Source organism: Lemur catta, chromosome 18 (genome assembly GCF_020740605.2).
Source record: "Lemur catta isolate mLemCat1 chromosome 18, mLemCat1.pri, whole genome shotgun sequence".
Taxonomy (NCBI): Eukaryota; Metazoa; Chordata; class Mammalia; order Primates; family Lemuridae; genus Lemur; species Lemur catta.
This window is the reverse complement of record NC_059145.1, coordinates 36,491,070-36,510,023: the sequence shown is the minus strand read 5'-3', so window position 1 is coordinate 36,510,023 and position 18,954 is coordinate 36,491,070. Positions and strand designations below refer to the sequence as shown.

At 35.1% G+C, this 18,954-nt stretch overlaps 1 protein-coding gene across 5 annotated transcripts in view; it reads right to left on the bottom strand.

Annotated features, from left to right (window-relative positions):
• The window catches only part of SFMBT1 (Scm like with four mbt domains 1), a 119,695-nt gene that overhangs the window by 27,710 nt on the left and 73,031 nt on the right, over positions 1 to 18,954 (bottom strand). For 4 of the 5 annotated variants that reach the window (XM_045529993.1, XM_045529992.1, XM_045529994.1 and 1 more), the window contains 4 exons: positions 9,448 to 9,688; positions 3,573 to 3,661; positions 787 to 1,033; positions 5 to 99 (listed from right to left, as the gene is read on the bottom strand). In XM_045529993.1, coding sequence (XP_045385949.1) covers positions 5 to 99; positions 787 to 1,033; positions 3,573 to 3,661; positions 9,448 to 9,688 — 672 coding nt within the window. Of the gene's footprint in view, positions 1 to 4; positions 100 to 786; positions 1,034 to 3,572; positions 3,662 to 8,949; positions 9,094 to 9,447; positions 9,689 to 18,954 lie in introns of those variants that run through there. The other variant, XM_045529996.1, reaches the window with a different exon arrangement.

Genomic DNA, 18,954 nt, shown 5'->3' with positions numbered 1-18,954 from the left:
TTACCTTAAATAAGTAAGATGGTAATGGCTCTTCTTCCTCCTCTTTCACTTTGGCCAAAATCTCTTGCCACTCAGCTTCAGTTTTCAGATGTCTAATGGCTTTAATAAAACAAGACAGCATGTTTTAGAAGATGAGAAAACCTATACACTTTTTAACTGTTCTAAAAGCATTCACATAAACAGCAAAGTCACGTTCCACTGGGACAAGCAAGGAAAGAGTTCAAGTGCACTTATATCCATCTGCACTGAAAGAACTTGCACCTTAACCTCAGTACTCTACTCTGTGCAGAGCCTAGACAGTTAAGTTTTGTGAAAATATCTACAGTAGGAGCATAAGGTTTGCTGTAATACATAAAATAATATAATACAACACCCAACTTGGGGCACATAATAATAAGTATAAATTGATTTAAACAATAACTCCAGCTTTAATATTATTAGAATTTCTTTTAATCAACAATTTGCTATGAACCCAATTTGCCATATACCTATCTAAATGCTACCTAGAGAATGTTTTTCTTTATTTTATTTTGGTCAAGGTTCAGTATGGGTTGGGGCAGAAGTCTATGAGGTATATCAATACGTGTGAAAAATTATAAAAGCAATAAAACCAAAAGAAAAATAGGCACTTAACTCCATAGAAACATTTTTGTAATATCTCTATTTTGTGAACTAGCAAAGGTTTTTCATAGTATACAGAAAAATACATTTTTCAGTCTAATAGATGTTAATGATAACATAATAATAATGTAATAGTTGTAAGAAAAATGTTCTATTACTGTTCACCTAATGGGGGCTGAAGCTCATATCCCTGTTGAGCGGCCCAACCAACATGATGAAGAAATGGATCCAAGTAATACAACCAATGTTCAAAATTGTCAGAACTTTCAAGTCCTTCATAACGCAGCTTTAGCCTTCCACCAATGTTTTCTACCACAGTAACAATCCAAGTGCTTAAAGAGTCCCGAAAACCTTGACATTCCAGCCTGGATCCTGGAGCAACGAGATCTAAAGGATTCCTCCCATTACGGAGCTGTAGGTTTAAAAAGTGAAATGATTAAATAAGAGAAGTAAATATATTTAAAAAGCCAAGTTCTCAAATGATCTCAAACCAGTCTTTGTATGTTTTACCCATTGAAAAGCCAGTGACATTGAATTGTCTACTATCATACAAATCTCTTACAGTACTATTTCCAGGTGATATGAAAACGTTTATCTTAAAGAAAATCTACCAATAATGCAATAAAATTATTCTAATAGATCTTTCTCTAGGTCTATGTTTAGTTTCATTTAGCAAAATTTTTAAAATGTCATCATTACTTTATCTCTGATTATAAAAGCAAGTTATGATCATCATTAAAGAAAAAATTCAGACATGACAAAAATCAAAGTCCTCCATATAAGCCCATTCCCCATTCTAAGAAAGACCCATGATAAACACTTTGGCATACACTCTTTTTCTACACAAGTCAATATCCATCTCTGCCAGTCTGTCCATCTGTCTCTCTCTTATTTTTTGAAAAATGGGAGCATTGTATACTGTTTTTTAGTTTGTTGTTCACTTAGTACATCATAGGTATCTTTGTACTACAGCACATACAAATCTTCCTCATCTTTTATAGTGTTTTATGATATTCTGTATTATAAATGGGCAATAATTTATGCACTTACCTACTGATGGCATTCAGTTGTTTCTGATTTTTTTACTCATTTCATAAAAATGTTCTTCTTTTTGTATTTGAGACAGGGTCTCCCTCCGTCACCCAGGCTAGAGTGCAATGGCGTCACCATAGCTCACTACACCTCAAACTCCTGGGCTTAAGCAATCCTCCTACCTCAGCCTCCCAAATAGCTGGGACTTCAGGTGCGCACCACCACACCCGGCTAATTTTTCTATTTTTTGTAAAGACGGGGTCTCGCTGTTGCTCGGGCTGGTCTCGAACTCCTGATCTCAAGCGATCCTCCCGCCTCGGCCTCCCAGAGTGCTAGGATTACAGGCGTGAGCCACCGCGCCCGGCCTTCATTTCATAACAATGTTCTAATGAACACAGTAAAAGCTTTTGATTACACCAATGGGAATGAAAAGTTTAACACTCACTATCTAGATACATATTTAAAACTACACTAAAGAATAGAAAAAAACCACTCATTCCAAAGTTATCACAAAGTTATCACTTAACCATTTCTTAATACTCAACCTTACAATTTTGTTGGTATTAAGAACTTCTCTATGACACTTGTATATCCAGATATATTATAAAACAGAACATATGAACAAATGGAGGAACACATTCACAGCTGAAAGTTAGACTGGCAGAAACATGGTCAATGCAGAGCAGGACAGTTTATCAATTCATTTATTCATCACTTCATTCATTCCTGCAAGTTTTACTGAGTATTTAACATGTGCCATTCCCTGGCTAAACATAATGAAATGAATCAGAATATAAAAAATAAGTAACAGCTTGAAATACAGTATTCACCAATTGAGATTTAAAAGGGAATGTGAATGGATCATAGAAATAAATGTAAGGGCTAAACCAATAAACTTCTTAGAAGAAAATATAGAGGTAAATGTTTTGACCTTGGATTAAGCAAAGCCTTGTTAGATATGATACCAAAAGCACGAGCAACAAAAGAGAAGATAGTTAAATTGGAGCACGTCAAAATAAAAATCTTTTATGCTGCAAATGATAAAAAGACAACCACAGAATGGGAAAAAATATTTGTAAATCGTATTTGATCTGTACTTGTGTCCAGAATGCATAAAAAGGCAAATAACCCAATTTAAAAATGGGCAAAGACATTTCTCCAAAAAAGATACATAAATGGCCCATAAGCACCAATAAATGAATAAATAAATAAATAAATAAGTAAAATCCCATAGTCAATATCATTAGCCATTAGGGAAATGCAAATCAAAATGAGATACCACTTTATACCCACTAGGATAGCTATCACAAAAAAGATAACAAGTATTGGCAAGGATGTAGAGAAATTGGAACTGTCATATATTGCATTTCATATATGCCACAAAGAATTTTACCAGTAGGACATAAAAGTGACAAGACATAACTTAGAAATGTCATAACTAATAAATTCATTTCACAAAATCAAGAAATCTATATTCACTAACAAGCTCAAAAGCTACACTAATTTTAAAAAGCTGCTAGAAGAAGGTAGGAAGTAGGAGTACAATGGGTCCAGTGTCTTCTGAGCAAAAGAAAAGGAGGTTTCAAGTCACCTGGCATGGAAGTTACAAATGCCCACCCTGAAGTAGAATCAACCCCTGCTTAGTTTCAGAGTGAAAGATGCAAAAGGCCTCCTTTTCCAACTGTGTAAAAGAATTCGGAAAACTAGATTTTTATGTGTTAGCAACTAATTCAGAAAATTTTTAAGTACTGAGAAAGCCACCAATTTGCAACCTCTGAGGGTAAGTTTAACAAACCTATGCCTATGTCTCTAGTAATAATGTTTATTTGCTTCAGAGTGGTAAATTAGCAGCCAATTTTAAGATTTCTTGGAAGATTAGATGAGTTTTCCACACTGATTTGGCACGCAGTAATACTCACGCCCTCTAGCAGTGGAACAGGAGGACTACATGCTCCCATCAAAGTCTGCCGTAGAAACTCATCCCAGTCAGATACTTTATCCCTGATGCCTAGATGAGGAAATAAATGACTGATTACTCCTAATGTTAGCCACAGAACACAGAGAAGCTATTGGAAATGGTTTAGAGGTGTATTTGTCATTTTAAGATCTAATAATCCAACATATTGCTTCTTTGAGAGCTTGAAAAGACAAAACAAAACAAAAATCTTTCTCTAGATAGAGCTACTTTCTGGTTAAGTTTAATAAATGTTGTATACAAAACAAAGAGAATAGGCCCAACTCCCTTTTACTATAATTTTATCCAAAGGTACCTAAACTTTATTTTTTATTATGGAAAATTTCAAACATACATTAAGTAGAGAAAATGGTTTAATAAATGTTCATGTACCCTAGCTTCAACAACTGTCACCTCACAGCAATCTTTTTCATCTAGGACAGGAGTTAGCAAACTACAACTTGTGGGCTAAATCCAGCCTGTTGTCTCTGTTTGTAAATAAAGTTTATAAAGTTTACTGGAACATGGCCATACCCATTTGTTTACATATTATCTGTTGCTGCTTTCACACTACAAAGGCAGAGTTGAGCAGCTATGACAGAGATCACATGTCCAGTAAAAGCTAAAATATTTAATACCTGGCCCTTTAAAACAAATAATTTGCCAACACCTGGCCTATATAACCTCATATATTCCACCCCTGCCCAACCAAGGATCATTGAGAAGCCAATTCCAGATATAATTTCATCCACATATATTTCAGTATATATTTCTAAGAGAAAATAACTTCTTAGATAACCACTACAACACCATCATACCTTAAAAAAATTAACAATAATTCCTTAATATCAAATATCCAGTCCATGTTCAAATTTCCCCAATTGTTTCATAAATAGTTTCTTCAATTTGTTTGATCAAATCAGCATTCAAGATCCATACATTGCAAATGGTTGATATATCACCTACATTTCTTTTAATTTGTAGGTTCCTTCTACTTCCTCCCCTCCTCTCTCTCTCTTTTTACAGCACATTTGTTGAAAGATTCAGCCTTTGCCCTATATGGAGTTTTTCAGAGTCTGATTTCATTGGTTGCCTCCCTGTGGTAACCCAATTGTTCTACTATCCCCTATATTTTCGATAAATCAGTATTTAGAGCCAGAAGCTTGATCAAATTCAGCAATGAGTGGTAAGGATGCAAGAATACTTCATAAGCGGAGTTACGGCCTCCCATCAACAGGCACATACAGTCTGGCTATCTCTCTTTTTGTGACATTAGCAACTTTTAATGGTCACTACATAGATGCATTGACTCATTAGGGGTTAAAGATGGTGATATTCTATCATTGCTTCTTCATTTACTAACTAAAATGCTTCTATAAAGAAAAACTTCTCTTCACCAATTATTTGATTACCCAAAAGTAGAGTTCACACACACAAAAAAAGGCAAAACATATGCTTGATTGTCTTTATTATTTCTGCATATTTACCGGCCTTCAAAATCATCAGTTAGTTCCCTGGCATCCTCCAAAGGTGACCAGTGAGGGTTCTGTTTTAAAATTTCATTATGAAGTCACAGATTATAATACATTTCAAGCCACTGCAGATATTGTCCTTATTGACACTCAAACTATCTCATCTTTAACCAGAGAGAGTCTATTCGGGTTGGTTCCTGAACCCTTTTGACATGCACTAGTAAACAGTCATTGATATCTTTTTTTCTTTTTGGCATGACTTGATGTTCTAGGCTCATGTTCTGTATTTCCTGCCCAAGTCCAGGAATCAGCTACTTCTCTAAGGAGCCCCAATTTGTTTCAGTGAAAATGGTATTTAGAGATCATAATTGGGGTGCTGGGAGTGCTCATTGCTACCGGGTTAGCATTTCTAAGCCTTTTCAGCATCTAGAACTAACAAATGTCTCCTTTTTCTTCTTCTTCCTTTCCTTTCTACTTCTGCCCTCCCTTTTTTCTTCCTCTTCTTAAGATAAATCACATTAGGAAGCTTCCAATACAAATTCAGAAAGATAGTGCTTTTACTTAAGCTCATCTTTCTAAGCTTTATTTCCTTTCTATCATGCTGAAAAACCTAATTCCCAATTATACATTTAATTATTAATTTGCTTGACCCACAATATATAAGTATTTCAAAGTAACAAGATCAACCCAATCACCAATAACATGATTACTAAAAACAGCTTAAGATTTTTTAATTATTTTTTTTGGAGACAGCTCTGTTATCCAGGCTGATGCGCAGTGGCCCAAACATAATTCACTGTTAACCTCCAACTCTTGGTCTCAAGCGATCCTCCTGTCTCAGCCTCCCAAGTAAATGGGACTACAGGAGCACACCAGCATGCCCGGTTAATTTTTTATTTTTTGTAAAGATGGAGGTATCTCTATGTTGCCCAGGCTGGTCTCGAACTCCTGGCCTCAAGCAATCTTCCCACCTCGGTTTCTCAAAGTGCTGGGATTATGTGCACGAGCCACTGTGCCCAGCTAGATTTTTTTTTCTTGAATTTTTGTTGTTGTTGACCTTATAGTATATCACTACTATACATTCAAATTATTGTATTTTAGTCACTGAGTTCTTCTCTGTGTGGTCATCCTACAAGCTCCATATAGTTTAGATTTCTTTGGTTCTGCTTTTGCTTTTTAGGAATTGCTTTTAAACATTTAATTTTGCTTTATAGTTATATAAAATATTTATAAGGTACAAAAGTCAAATCTACAAAATAAGGTATATTCAAAAATCTAGCTTCTATCCCTATCCCTTCATTCTGTTCCCTTATTTACCCACAGATAATTTTTCTAAATGACTTATTAGTTTGAAAAAAATAAGTTCATGTACACACACATTCATACACTCTTTTTTTCATGTAACAATATATCCCAGAGAGCACCCTTTGGTTGTATGCAGATGGTCCTCATTTCTTTTCACTGCTGAGTGTAGCTGCTGTCGTTACAAAGTATCCTTCTTTGTGTCTCGAATGCCTTCTAATCTAAATTCCAACTCTGTCAGATATTAAGACAGACTGCTGGTTTCTTTTCTATTTGCATCTGTCTGTGTATCTTTGTCCGTCCTTTTATTTTTACCCTGTCAGAGTCTCTCTCTGTTTAGGTATGTCTTCTGTATGTAGTACAAAAGTGAACTTTGCTTTGTGAACCAATCTGAATTTATTAATATTATTCTTTTAAACCTCTAATGGGAGAGTAAACCTATTAACATTTATTGATATTATCAATATGCACGGCCTAAATTCTGTCATATTGTTAAATGCTATATAAATTTTGTGTGTGTTAGTGTGTGTAGTTTTCACTATATGATCTATTTGCACATATACTTTCTTTTGGCATATAGAAAGGTTTGTATTTTTGTTCTACTGATTACCTTTATACTAACATCTTTACATAACACTTTTAGTCCTCTTTATTTTTAAACTATTTTCTATTTTTCATTTGTTTGTTTCTATAAACAGTACTAACATTAGTTATAACCTCCTTTTTCTCCTCTCCTTCAGCATCTCATTTCAGTTAACATCCTTTTATTCTCAATTAACACTTAAAAGGTAATTAGTTAAATTACACAGCAATAAAGCTGGGTTTTTAAAAAAAGTTTTTTTAATGTTTTTATCTGACAATGTTCATCTCTTTTGTGGTTACATTTCTCTGGAAGGATTTTACTCTATTATTTTTTTAGTTATAATAATCTTACATGAGATTCAACTGAAATCCTTTTCTGTTGTTCATGTTTAAATGAGATGCATTTTCCTATGCTTATAGGATGAGATGATGGGCCAGGCAGCTGCATATCTCTAGAGCTCCCTCTTGTATTATTTTTCACAAAGTAAAAAATTTTCACAAAGCTGAAGCCCATAGACCCTAACCCCAGGATCCTAATACCCAGATCTTCATTTTAAGTACTATTCTTCACTAAAAGAAAGCAGGACTTTTTAGAAAAATGGCTGAATTCAGGGCTAAGACAGGGAAATGCTTCTTGACCCCCCAAATAAGAAACTGCTCAAATAATGACAGAGACATACCAAAAGGACACATTAGCCAGCTTAAAGGGGTACCCACTCACCAAATCTAGGGCAGTTTCAGCATCAAAATAAATAAAAATAGTGAAGGATTATAACCCATTGAATAAAATCAGAACAAGGAGTCCACACTGACATGCATACCTACATATACACATGCATACCTACATATACACATACATACCCAAATGGATGAAAATGGAAAGCTCTTTCCATAGTAGAAAGCCCATTTAAAAATGTAGCAGAAGTTTGAAAAACACTATTTGCTAACCATTGGAGTAATAATTGTTTCAAATAAAACTTACTAATGGATGCTACGAATAGTGAGTCAAAGTTTAAAGAGTAATGGGCTATTTTCATAATCTCTAAGTATCTTCCCACGAGATTCTAATTAATTAAAAAGGGGGAAAAATACTTTCACAATGGAAAAACCTGGCATACACCAATCTAATAAAGTGATGGAAATTAATATCACCAGGAACAGGACAAATCAACAGCATGTATATCCTAATATAATGCACTGAAAGGACACAGCTTCTGTATTTTTCTTACCAAAAGTGCAAAATCTGAATACAAGGAAACATCAGACAAACCCGAATGGTGGAAAATTCCACAGAATAAGTGGCTTGTACTCTTCAAAAATGTCAGGACCAAAAAAGACAAAGACAAAGAAAATTAAAGAGACATGGCAACTAAATGCAATGTGATCCTGGACTGGATCCTAGACCAGGAAAAGAAATAGGGCACAATGACCATTATTGGGACCAGGATACAACAAACATTGGGAAAATTGGCCTGTATCTTTCAAAACTCCGAAATCATAAAAGACAAAGCCTGAGGAACTGTTTCAGATTAAAGGAAACTTATAAGACATGACAACTGAATATAACACATGACCTAGGATTTTCTTTTATTAAAAAACAGTTATTGGAACAATTGGCAAAAACTGAATAAGGTCTGTAGATTAAATAATATTGTTATATCAAAGATAATTTCCTGATTTTGATATTTTACTGCACTCATGACTGCCTTGTTTATAGAAATACATTAAAATATCTATGAGTAAAAGGCCATCATGTCTAAAACTGACTCTCAAATGGTTCATTAGAAGAGCATATTTGGGTCGGGGAGAGGGGATAAATCAAATGTAATAAAATGTCTACATTTGGGGAAACCTGACAAAACATTTCCAAGAATTTTCTGTACTATTCTTGCAAATTTTTTGTAAATCTGAAATTATATCAAAGTAAGAAGTTAAAAGAAAAATATAAAAAGTCTGGTATTTTCTTAAATCTGTAGTCTCTCTTACCTTTCCCCATCTTTATCTCACCCTTCTCTTTCTTTTGTCTTTATTGTCTCTCCCCTGCTTAATTTGGATTCTACTCCAAGTTGGGCTCCTTCCTGGAATGGAGCTTCAGTTGGTTCATTTTAAGAGTTCATAGTTCCCAGATTGCTTGGGGGTAAGAGGAGAGAGGACAATAAAAACAGAAAGAGAATCAACAGCACATCAATCTGGCTCAACATACTTAAAAACAACCAGACCTACAAGTCTCAAACTCAGAGCGCATCACAGTCTTAAAGGATGACAAGCCACTGATGTTCCCTGAGACTTCACGAAGTACACGAGATAATTTTAAAAGATACGGAAATGTGCATTATTCTTTATAAATATTTTCATTCAAAATGCTAACCTAGAAAAGTTGGATAAGCCTATGTGCTTGGGGGACTGAAAACTTCAAGGCTGTGGACAATCCAAATTTTCTTATAGCAATATCATATCATGTCTTGATAGGAGGTATTTTATTACCTTCTGGAGCTTCAAGGGTCTTCTTATTCTGTTCACACCATCCAATGGGGTATAGATCAGCCTTCCTGATGTCACACCAGAAATCTGCTCTCCGGTCATCCCCATAGCCATCATAGCGGAGAAGGAGCAACTGCTCACAGGTGGTAATGATGGTAGCAACCCAGTAGGTTTCAGGATCTGTTCTCACAACCACCTCCAGCTTCATCCCAGGGGCAAATCCATTTTGCAAACGTATGTCCACCTGAACAGGGAAATATGGTTAAGCACCAGGCAAGTATCTTAAATGAGTATTTCTCGTTCGTTTTTAACACTTAAAATTCTGAAGTACTAAGTGCCATAATATCTTCTCAAGACAAACCTGAGAAATTCCAATTCTAACTCATAGGAGTGATCTAAACAAAAAGAAGGAATCACAATGCTGCTATGTTCCATCTGATAATGAAGGAACTCAATATTTTCACCAAAGCAGCCTATTATGATTATAGAAAATGTTTTCTATTAAGTATATAAATTACTAAATAGTCACCATTTTAATAGCCCTCAACACATTGTTTTCAACAGTGATTTCAGGATCACTCAATAGAAAATTTATGAGGCTAGAAAAGGGAAAAGATAAAAATAAGCTGTAATGATAACAAATTAGTGTAATATCTACCATACACAGGGAGCCATATTTCCCAGTTTCTCTACAATGGTCTATATTTCCATCAGTTGTCCTTGAATAATTACTGATAATGTCCAACCTTTCTCTCTCAAAAGTGTTCTAATTTAGATGAAGAAGTACATGGTCACAAAGGTACAGTGACGTTAGCAAGTCTGGAACTACTTTATGTGTATGCTAAGATTAAATAAATAAATATACTGTGGATAATGAGAGCTAGGTTTCTCACTGTGACAGAAAGAAGTTACAAACAAGGAAAAGGGAAGACTAGAATGAACCCTGTGGTGTTGGACTGGAATCAGAGGTACCTAAATGAGGACAGGATGATTGAAAGATTGATGGATGGATGAACGGATGAAAGTTCATAAAGATAGAGACAGAAAAAAGTAAAGATGTACATGTATGTGTTTATATGTAGATATATATATATTTCCTACCTCTGTGAAATGAGAGGGACATGAATAATGATATCCAGTAGCAATAAGCAAATTTAGAGTCCAAATTTTGATTTCTAAATACCATCTTCCAATACAAAAGAAACAGGGGCTTCATGGAAAAATGACTTATTCCAGTTCTAGGGTAGGGAAAATATAAGAGCCTGGAATATCTCATGATGCCAGAAAGTAAGGAAATCATCAAAAAATAATGGGGGCATGTTGAAAGGACACAGAAAGACAACCAGAAGGATCTCCCAACGGCCACATTTGGGACAATTTGAGCAATAAAATAAATAATGAGAGTAATGGATTATAATTTATATATTTAAACAAATATCCATGAGTCCACACTGATAAAAGTAAACAAAGAGGGAAGAGGGAACAGATCTTCCTTGGAGTATAAAATCAATTAATAAATACAGAAAAAAATAATGGAAATAGAAAATCACCATTAGATAAACACCATAGAAATAAACATTGCAAGCAAGAATCATTGTTGGATGCTAAAATACTATGATGAGAAACAGGATATTTGCATAATCTCAAAGGTTCTCCTGGTAAGATTCTTATTAATTGCAAAGGGGAAAACGGTAACATTACAGTGAAGAAACCTGGCAGATACCACTTTAACTAAATGATCAAAGTTAACATCACCAATCCTAAGACATCAATATCATGTACCCTTGATATCATACAAGATACTCACATCATCATTCCTATGACATTATTGTCAAATCTGCATAAACTCAATTCAATCATGGAAAAAAAAGCAACTCCAAATTGAGGAATATTCCACAAAATAACTGACATGAAATGGAGGCTCTCCAAAAGTGTCAAGTCCATGAAAAAGAATAAGGAACTGTCATACATTTGAGGAGACTATGGTGACACGACAAATAAATGCACATGGCAATCACAGCCACCAGAAAGTGAGAGAGGAATCCTGGAAAAGAGAGAGCCAGAGAGACAAAGTCCCACATTCTGTGTAAAACTTCTTTCCCCTTCTAGTCACTATCTTGTTCTACTCCTGAAAGGTAACCACTATCCTGGTGGAATATCGCCTATGTTTTGTCACTATGTTAGTGAAATTATACTGTATGAATATTCTTCTTAAGTGGAGATTCTCTTGCCAAACATTGCTTATGTTTCATGCAACAGTAGTTTATGTCTTTTCACTATTGTATAGTATTTCACCATACAAATATGCCACAATTTATTCTTTCTACTGCTACTAATACTAGGTGCTTGGGCAGTTCACAGTTTTGGGAGGCTACAAATAATGGTGCCATGAACATTTTATGCATGTCCCTTGGTGCATGCATAATACATGAATTTCTATAAAAGATACAACAAAATTGTTTTCCAAAGTAATTCCATGAATTTATTTTCCCAATAGTGTGCAAGAAATCCTTTTGCTCTATTCTAACCAACATTTTTGATTTTATAGTCTTTTTCATTTTTAACCATTTTAGAAAGTGCATCATATATTTTACTGTGATTTTAATTTGTAGTATCTGAATGTTATTAAAGTTGAGAACCTTTACATTTATTAGCCATTTAGAGTTCTTTTGGGAAATGCCTAAGTTCCTTACACATTTTTTAATTCATTCTATATTTTGATTATTAGTTCTTTGACATCTATTTGCATTGCAAATAGCTTCTCATTTTCATGATGGTGTTTTTTGATGAACAGAACTTTATTTAATGTAGTCCAATTCATCAATATTTTTCCTTTAAAAAATTAGTGCTTTTTCTAGCTTTTTAAACAAATCTTTCTTTACTCCTAGATGTCATAAAGATGATATGCTATATTATTTTCCATAAACCCTTCTTTTTTGTTTTTTTGAGACAGGGTCTAGCTCCATTGCCCAAGCTAGAGTGCAGTGGCACCATCATAGTTCACTATAATCTCAAATTCCTAGGCTAAAGCCATACTCCCACCTCAGCCCTGAGTAACTGGGACTACAGGTGTACCTGGCCCCCATACACAGAGATTAATTCCAGGTGGATATTAGTTCTCAATGTGAAAGACTTCTTGGCCAGGCACAGTGACCTATGCCTGCAATCCTAGCACTTTGGAAGGCTGAGGTGGGAGGATTGCCGGGAGCCCAGAAGTTGGAGACCAGCTCTGGGCAACATAGTGAGACCCCATCTCTACAAAAAAATTAGCCAGGTGTGGTGGCATGCACCTGTAGTCCTAGCTCTTCAGAAGCTGAATTAGGAGGACCTCTCAAGCCCAGGAGTTCAAGGCTGCAGTGAACTATGATCATACCACTGCTCTACAGCCTGGGTGACAGAGCGAGACCCTGTCTCAAAAAAAAACAATCTCTGTGTATGAAGTTAAATAGAGGTCAGGTTTTATTTGTTTCAATATGCATATACAACTAAACTAGCACCTTTCCCAACTACTACAAATCACCACCTTTCTTATAAATTAGGTGTCCCTACAAAAGTGGATCTGATTCTGGTATGTCTTTCATTAGAGTAGCACTACACTGTCTTTATTAAATGTGGTATCTAGTACAGCAAGTTTTCTTGTTTTGTCTTATTCTTTAGGTGTGTCTGGCTATCCTTGGTCCTTTATATATTCATATAAACTTTGGAATCAGCCTGTCAATTTCTACCTAAAATTTAATTTTGAGGAATTTGATTTGGTTATAGTAAATATACAGATTTATTTAGGAACAACTGACATCTTTACAATAGTGACTCTCTCACTGCATGAACAAGATATAGCCCTTCATTTATATAGGTCTTTAATGATTTGGAGTTTCCTTGCAAATTTTTGTTACATTTAATCGTAGACATTTGATGTTTTTGATGTTACTGTATTTTCATTTAGTTCAAAATATTTCTAAATTTTCTCTTGAGATTTCTTCCTTGACCTATGTGTTATTTGGAAGTGTACTGTTTAAGTAACCGAGGATTTTCCGGCTACCTCTCTGTTACTGATTTCTAGTTTAGTTCCACTGTGGTCTGAGAGCAGACAATGTATGATTTCTATTATTTTAAATTTGTTAAGGTGTGTTTTATGGCCCAGAATGTGGTTTATCTTTGTGAATGCTCCACATGAGCTTAAGAATGTGTATCCTACTGTTGCTAAATGAAGCAGTCTACAGATGTCCAGCATATCCAGTTGACTGATGGTGTTACTAAGCTCAACTATGTCCTTACTGATTTTCTGCCGCTGGATCTGTCCATTTCTGAGAGGAGGATATTGAATTCTCCAACTATAATAATTGGATTCATCTGTTTCTCATCGCAGTTCTGTAAGTTTCTGCCACGTGTATTCTGATGCTCTGTTGTTAGAGGCGAACATGTTAAGGACTGTTACGTCTTCTTGGAGAATTACCTCTTTATTATTATGTAATGTCCTTTTTTATCTGATAATTTTCCTTGTTTTGAAATCAACTCTGTCTGAAATTAATATAGCTACTCCAACTTTCTTTTGATTAGTGTTAGCATGATATAGCTCTCTCTATACATTTACTTCTTTCTCCATCCATTTGCTTTTATATTAAAAGTGATTTTCTTATAGACAACATATAGTTACATCCCATTTTTTGATCCACTCTGACAAGCTCTGTCTTTTACATGGTGCATTTAAATCACTGATGTTCAATAGCTGGATTAATATCTACCATATATGTTATCTGTTTTCAATTTACTGCCTTGTTCTTTGTTCTTATTTTTGTCTTCTACTCTTTTTGGCTTCTGTGGTTTTAAATGGGCATTTTATATGATTCTATTTTGTCTTCTTTCTTAGCATATCATTTATATTTCTTTTTTACTATTTTTAGTGATTGCCCTAGAGTTTCCAATATATATGTTTAAACTAATCAAAGTCCACTTTGAAATAACAGTATACCACTTCACAGGTAGTGTGAGTACCTAATAATAGCAAAATAATTCTAACTCCCCTCTCCCATCACTCATAGCATTGCTACCATTTCATTTATACATAAGCATATATTTATACATAATTGAATATATTGTTGCTGTTATTTTGAACAAACTGTAGCGTTAGTTCAATAAAGAATAAGAAAAATTAAACATTTTATTTTACCTCTTTAATCCTTCTTTAACATTCTTTCTTTATTATTTTTTCTTTCTTTTCCTTCCTCAGAAACTATGCAAGCAACAAGAGGGTGGAGTGGTATATTTAAAGCAGTGAAAGCAAAAAGCTACCAATTTAGAAATTCTGTATCAAACAAAATTATCCTTAAAAAGTGAAGGAGAGGCCAGGCATGGTGCTTATGCCTGTAATTCTAGCACTCTGGGATGCTGAGGTAGGAGGACTGCTTGAGGCCAGGAGCTTGAGACCAGCCTGAGAGCAAAAGTAAGATCCCACCTCTACAAAAAATAGAAAAATTAGCAAGGTGTGGTGGAGCACATATGTACTCCGAGTTACTCAGCAGGCTGAGGCAGAAGAATCACTTGAGCCCAGGAGTTTGAGGTTGCAGTGATCATACCACTGCACTCTAGTCCAGGTGATAGAGCAAGACATTGTCTCAAAAAAAAAAAAAAAAAAAGAAAGGAGGCTCAGGCACATTGACTTACACCTGTAATCCTAGCACTGTGGGAGGCCAAAGTAGAAGGATCGCTTGAGGCAAGCAGTTTGAGACTGGCCTGGCCAACACAGCGAAACAAACACTGTCTCTACAAAAAACAAACAAAAGGCAAAAGGTCAGCCAGCCACAGTTGTGGGCACCTGTAGTCCCAGCTACTCAGGAGGCTAAGGCAGGAGGATCACTTGAGCTCAGGAGTTTGAGGTGGCTGTGAGCTATGATGACACTACTGCACTCTAGCTCCACTGACAAAGCAAGACCCTGTCTCCACAAAAAAAAAAAAAAAAAAGAAGAAGAAAAAAGTGAAGGAGAACTAAAGACTTTCTCAAACAAAAATTAAGAGATTTGCCACCAATAGATCTGCCTTGCAAGAAATATTAAAAGAATTTCTTTAGAAAGAAGGAAAATAATATACGTCAGAAACTCAGATCTACATTAAGAAAGGAAAAGCATTAGAGAAAGAATAAAAGAGGATGAAATAAAATCTTTAGCTGGCCTCAAACCCCTAGGCCCAAGTCATCCTCACCTTCCTGAGTAGATGGGACTACAAGCCCATGCCACTGTGCCCAGCTAATATTTTCTATTCTTAAACTTTCAGATAACAGTTTGTTCAAAATAATAATAGCAACAAAGTACTTGGTGATTATAGCTTATGACTATTACAGCTTATAAATTAATGGATGATAGCAATGTTGTAAGGGACATGAGGGAGGAATTGGGAACACTTTTGTATAAGGTACTTACTTGCACTACCTGTGAAGTGATATAGTGTTACTTGAAAGCGGACCTGGGGCGAAAAAAAAGAGGACTTGGATTAGTTGTAAATGTATATTGTAAAATCAAGGGCAATCACTAAAAAGATTTTTTTAAACAAGTAAAATGACATGCTAAGAGCACTGTGCTAAGTGAAATAAGACAGAAAAAAAGGGACAAATACTGTATTATTCCAGTTACGTGAGGTACATAGAAAGTAGAATAGTGGTTACCAGGGACTGGGGGAAGGAGGAAATGGAAAGTGATTGCTTAATGTGTACAGTTTCTGTTTGAGATTATGAAAACAGTTCTGCTGGTGGTTGTATAACATTGTGAATATACTTAGTGCCACTGAACTATATACTTAAAATGGTAAATTTTATGTATATTTTACCACAATAATTTTTTTAATTTAGTGGTTGCAGAAGGGATTTCAATATGCATCCTTAATGTAGTCTTACCATTAATATTTTACGATTTCATGTATTGTATAAAGATCTTAAACCATATACTATCAAATGTTCCCTCCCATCATATGTGCTATTGCAGTTACATATGCTATAAATACACAATAAATTTCTACCATTTTTCCTTCAAAGTTATCTTTTAGAGATATTAAAATTTTAAAAAAACGAACTTTATATCTACCTACTTTTATGCCATTTCCATCATTCTTTATTTCTTTGTATAGACCCAAGTTTCTGTCTGATATCAAATTCCTTCTGTCTTAAGAACTTCTATTAATATATTTTGTAGTGCACATCTCCTAGTAATAAATTTGCTTAATTTTTATTTTCCTTAAAAAATAGTTTGTTTCTCCTTTACTTTCAGATGAATTTTTTTTTTAAGCAGATGAAATTTTTGCTGGATATAGAATTCTGGGTTGACAGGCTTTTTCTTTCAACACCTTAAAGATCTTACCCCACTGTCTCCTGGGTTGTATAGTTTCTGAAAAGAATTTTGCTGTAATTCTTATCTTTGTTCTTCTGTCTGTAAATGGCCTTTTTTCTTCTAACTGCCTTCAAGATTTTCTTTCCAGTTTTCAGTAGTTTGAATATTACGTGTCTGGGTGAGTTTCGTTTGTTTGGCATTTATTTGCATTCTCTGAGCATCTTGGATCTGTGGTGTGGTATCTTTCTTTCCTTTGGAAAATTATCTGTCATCATCTTGTCAAATATCTCTTTCTCATTCTCTCTTTCCTTCTGAGATTCCAATTACAAATACATTAGTCTTTGTGATATTATCCCACAGCCATTGGGTGTTTCAGTTTTGTTTTGTTTTTTCCACTCTTTTTCCTCTTTGTGTTTCAATCTAGGCAATTTCTATTAATCTATCTTCAAATTCACGGAACTTTTTCTCAGCTGTATCAAGTTTACTGACGAGCCTGTCAAAGGTATTCAACTCTGTTATCATGTTTTTCATTTTTATTATTTCCATTTCATTTTTCCTAATAGTTTCCATCTCTGCTGCAATTCCTTTTCTGTTCATGCATATTCTCCATCTATTCTGCTAGAGCCTTTAACCTATTAATCACAGTTATTTAAAATTCTCTGATAGTTCCAACATCTGTCATATGAGTCTGGTTCTGTTGACTGCTTTGTCTTTGACAGTTTGCTGTCCCTCTCTTGCTTCTTTACGGGCCCCATAATTTTTGGCTGAAAGCCAGGTATCATGTATAAAACAGCTGAGACTGAGGCACATAGTATTTATACCTGGAAATGGGCATGTTTTATCTTTTCTTAGGCCTTTAGTTTGAGGGAAAAGATTAAGCCAGCCAAGACAGGAGTGGAGCTGGGTTTGGGTTTTGTTGTTGCTGTGGTTATTCATAGTGCACCATAGGCTTCCAATTCCTCTAGCGTTATCTAATATTCAGGGTAGAGGCTCATTTCCCAGAAGGGTTTTTTTCCTCAATGTCTGCTGCTCCACCCTCAGATTTAGGTTTTCTCTTTTTGACTGCACCTCAGAGACCATTTCTCTCCATGCTTCTGCTCCCCCTGCAATAAACCGCTATTACCCAACAATTTCTAACTTGGCGGAGGGAGACAAATGGGGAGGGACATTCTCTGAAATTCAGCCTTAGTCTTAGGGTCTGTGTCCCTGAGTCTTAAAGATGGGAAGGTCTCAGTGATCCTACCCCTTCCTCAACTGCAGGGGATTACTAATGCTCCAGCATGTATTCCTGCCCCACTCCCAGGGACAGAGGGCTTTTTTCCTTCTGTTCTATTCCCTGGGGTGCAATGGATCTTCAACTTTGCCCTGGGATTAATACAGTTTGTATTCCTTCACCTAAAAGCTAAAGCTTTTGTTCTAGAGCATTGAGGTACAGCTTAGTGCCTTTCCCATAGAGGGTGCTACTCCTTTTACCAGAATGCACGAGGAAGGCTTTTTCACTCTTAGTTTCTTCCTCCCTGCAAATCTAATTTATCTCTAATTCCTTCTTTGGCCCTGTTTTCCCTCCTTTCTGTGTTCTAAACTGATTCTGTAAAACTCTTGCCCAAGGCCTACACATTCATATCCATGGATCTAGAGATCTCAGTTCTACCAGCTCTGCCTGACATCTGTTAGCCACAAGCATCTCATCTAAGAAATCTCCCACACCAATGCTTGATTTTCACTATATTTGGAAGCCATTTACCACACACTTTGATTCAGGTTTACAAATATTTCCTATGTTTGACAATGAAGAAGTATGCATTTGTTTTTCATTCTCCTTGTTGCTTTGTCATTCAAAGAGGAAAAGATAAAATTTCTTTCTTTAAAATGACATTTTTTGAACCAGAATTTTGGTAAAAGGATTTTTCCTCCATTTGAACATCAGCATAAATAAATAAGCTTGGATAAATACATATCAGAATAGGAATAACATCAAAAACAAGAATTCAAAGGTATCACATAACCACTAACAGGCTTTCCATGTTAAAAAAGAATACTGAAAACAATTACAGGTAGTAAAAAAAAATGAAAACAATTACAAAAGATTAACCAATCCAATATAAAATAAAATCCTTATCTGAAATATATAATTCTCATCACTTTAACTTAAGACAGAGAACTAAGAAGTAACCAAAAAGGGCAGTTATTATGACTG